Consider the following 3,737-nt stretch of genomic DNA (forward strand, 5'->3'; position numbering starts at 1 on the left):
GCCTCATCATCAAAGAACATTTTTGACATATTTTTTTATTACCTACGTCACCTGTATATCACATTAGAAAGTCAATTTCTTCGAAATTACCCATTTTTCTCTATTTTCTAATACGTTTTACTACATTACGATGTAACAACAGTTCTTGAAAGAGAATGTATATCAGAGAAAGATTCCTACCATTACTTTCAGACACACTTTTGGATTAAAAGCTGGTCAATGTTACATAACACAATTAACAAGTATGTAATTATACAAATTTGCGTTGAATTTGTTTACATACATTAGGTGGATTTAACTTCCTTAAATTCTGTACCGGGTGCCCAAAAAAATGAACAATAGTGAATCAATATTTCCTATCGTTGTTTTATGTTGATTCTATTTCAAAAATTTCTCTACACCTGTTCAGTTCTACTAAGGAATCATATTAAAAAAAAAGAAAGAAAATAAAACAGTCGTTTCAGTTACATGCTTTCAAAACACATTATGCAAATATTTCATTTAGCAGCAACGCACAGTGGTCTTTTGAAACACTAAGTAACTATTTTTTACAACAAAATACACAACTTTTGTGCAACAGTAAACCTTAGTTTCTAATACTGCTCCGACCGTATAACTCGCCAAGGAAAAGTTTGTTAAGTTTCCCCTTTATGCAAAACGTCGTGAACAGCGTAAAAGTATTTACCACAAATCAAACTGTCAGACCTGCCTTAAGAATCAAGAATTAATTGTTAGAATTATTCAGAAATATTCAAAAGATGGCAAACTCCTCGGAAGGTAAGTGTTTATCAGTTAACCCATCACAATAATTTCAGGTTGTCGTTATTAGCGGCGAGAGCGGCTCCGGAAAGACTGAATCCACGAAACTAGTGATGCAGTACCTCGCGGCCGTAGCACCTTCGGCACCAAGAGGCCAAGCCCTGGTGACGGAACAAATCTTGGAAGCCGCGCCCCTGCTGGAAGCCTTCGGTAACGCGAGGACCACCAGGAATGACAACAGTTCGAGATTCGGCAAGTACCTGGAGGTCTACTTCAAGAACGGCGCCATCATAGGCGCCAAGGTCACTCAGTACTTGCTGGAAAAGTCCAGAATCGTCACCCAGGCCCCGGGGGAAAGGAACTACCACGTGTTTTACGAGCTCCTAGGGGGATTGAATAACACGGAAAGGCAGAAATACGGGCTGGTGGAGCCGGATAAATATTTCTACTTGAACCAAGGTGAGTTTGGGCGAAACTTGATGGAGTATGATGGAATACTTCATCAAGCTTGCTTCTTTTAGGAGGTGGTGATTGTGCACCGGGTCATTCCGGTTCGGGAGCTGACTGGGGAGCCCTTACAAGGGCAATGGAAGTCCTTGGCGTGGGAGAGGCTGAACAAGAAGCTATTATAAAGATATTGGCCTCCGTATTGCACCTGGGGAACGTCTACTTCCACAGGAGGCAGTTAAGGTTTGTCTTTTTCATAATTCCGTATTCACAGAATAAAAATTAAGCTCACTTTCCAAAATCCGCTCATCTTTTTATGGTTACGTTTTAAGACGTAGTTGTTCAGTGTCATTATTGGCTTTAAATAAATTTAGAGTCATTTTTAATCCAACCAAGCCTTCAAAACGATCTTTAAAATCCAGTAGCGATGTCTGTACCAAATTTGGAGCCCCTGTCTAGTAAAAGATGTAAATTTAAAGAAGGAATTTCATCAATACTGATTATGCGCGAATACAAACACACAAGAATCTCAATCCTCTTCCCATGCTCACAAATAAATAATTAATGACGTTCGAAGGCATGGTCAGGAAGGCGTGGAAGTGGGTTCCGACGTGGAAATCAAGTGGGCAGCTCATCTTTTGCAAATATCCACCACTGGGCTGCAAAGGGCCTTGACTTCAAGGATAACAGAAGCTAGAGCTGAACGTGTGCACTCGCCGTTAAGCATAGATCAAGCGTTAGATGCTAGAGATGCCTTCGCCAAGGCCCTGTACTCAGCGCTGTTCAATTGGTAAGACAATTTTATCATATAAGAATCTATGAATCTATTATTTATTGAATTCACAGGTTGGTAACGAGGGTCAACTCGATAGTCCAAAGGGGAGGACTTCACGAAGCCGGGAGGATATCCCTACTGGACATTTTTGGTTTTGAGAACTTCACCGAGAACTCTTTCGAACAGCTCTGCATCAATTTCGCGTCGGAATCGTTACAACTATACTTTAACAAACATGTATTCAAGTTAGGTAAGGTAGAAGAAGCCTTGTATTTGATCCTTACACTAATTAATTGGTTTCTTTTCCAGAACAACAAGAATACGCCAAAGAGAGACTGGAATGGACCCAACTCACCTGGAGTGACAACACCCCAGTCATCCACCTGTTAGGAAAGAAGCCCGTGGGTATCCTCCACCTTCTCGACGACGAGAGCAACTTCCCCAAAGCCTCGGACTCGTCGTTCCTAGAAAAATGCCACTACAACCACGCATTGAACGAGAACTACTGCAGGCCTAGGGTCGGGGGAAGAGAATTTGGAGTAAGTACAAGAATTTAACACTAGAAATGTACTATATTAGTTTTCCTTTTCAGATCCGACATTTCGCCGGTCAGGTCTGGTACTCGGTCGACGGTTTCCTTGACAAGAACAGGGACGCCTTAAGACCGGACGTCGTAGAGCTGATAGCTTCCAGTAAAAACGCCTTGGTGAGCGCCATCGCCAAGCCCCTGTTGCACCATACCCAGACCAGGACCCTGCCCAGGGGCACCAATGGCAGGTTCGTGACCATGAAGCCCAGGACACCCACAGGTATGAAATTCATGGATATTACCACATGGATATGTTGATCGAGGATATATTTCTTTGTAGTCGCCGCGAGATTCAGCGACAGCTTGCACCAACTGTTGGAGTCGATGTCTCGTTGCAATCCGTGGTTTATCAGGTGTGTCAAGCCCAATAACGACAAGGCGCCGATGAGGTTCGACATGCCCGTGGTTATGGAACAATTGAGGTACGCGGGAATGTTGGATACCATCAGGATCAGGCAGTCCGGGTATCCTGTCAGGATGAAGTTCCACCAGTTCGTCGACAGATACAGGTAAGTCCCTGAGGGACCACTTGTGTCGTATACACTTGGCGGGATGTGGATATCGAATTGCAAGATGGTGTATCCCGCAAGGTTCCCTTGCAAGGCCCTTCAGATATTAATAATTTAGCACAAACTGTGTAATAAGGTCTTATAGGATATTTTGGGAGCTTTATGAGATATTTTAAAACTACTAAATTTAACCGGATTTTGCAAACTACTATAAAGTGTATTTTTGTCAAAATACTAGCAAAATTAAAAGACATAACTTGAATAACTGTTTATACATTGCGTTAAAAGTTTGACTTTCATAATGTCAATAGGCCACAGTGTACATCAAAACAAACGAAAAAGCCTTGTATGAAATACAAAACATTTTTTCTAAGTTGATCTACTCATTTTCGATTTTGTGCACATAATACCTTTAAATACCATTAATTTAATACCACTAATTTAATAAAGTTGAGTATTTAATTTAATTAATTAAATTAATTTTTTAATTTTTTTATTTTAATTAATTTAATTTAATTAATTAATTTAATATCATACCAGGATTTTGTTATATCATGCCAGGATTCTTTTTAATACTATACCATATATTTTTAATACCATACCAGGAATTTGTGAACAGAATACCATCATATACACTGTTTACCACTTTTTAAAATTT

General features: G+C 40.2%; 1 protein-coding gene across 1 annotated transcript; it reads left to right on the forward strand.

The window, feature by feature from the left end:
* Positions 1–815: 815 nt before the first annotated feature.
* On the forward strand, positions 816–3,079 carry LOC108916821 (unconventional myosin-XV-like; the record flags this gene model as incomplete). The annotated part of the gene is made up of 7 exons (XM_018723168.2): positions 816–1,218; positions 1,281–1,449; positions 1,784–1,996; positions 2,053–2,231; positions 2,291–2,520; positions 2,574–2,790; positions 2,851–3,079. Coding segments are annotated over 7 exons (1,640 nt in total), but the record flags the coding sequence as incomplete, so codon positions are not given.
* Between the last annotated feature and the right edge of the window lie 658 nt (positions 3,080–3,737).

The sequence above is a fragment of the Anoplophora glabripennis genome, unplaced genomic scaffold (assembly GCF_000390285.2).
Source record: "Anoplophora glabripennis isolate ALB-LARVAE unplaced genomic scaffold, Agla_2.0 scaffold6716, whole genome shotgun sequence".
Lineage (NCBI taxonomy): Eukaryota > Metazoa > Arthropoda > Insecta > Coleoptera > Cerambycidae > Anoplophora > Anoplophora glabripennis.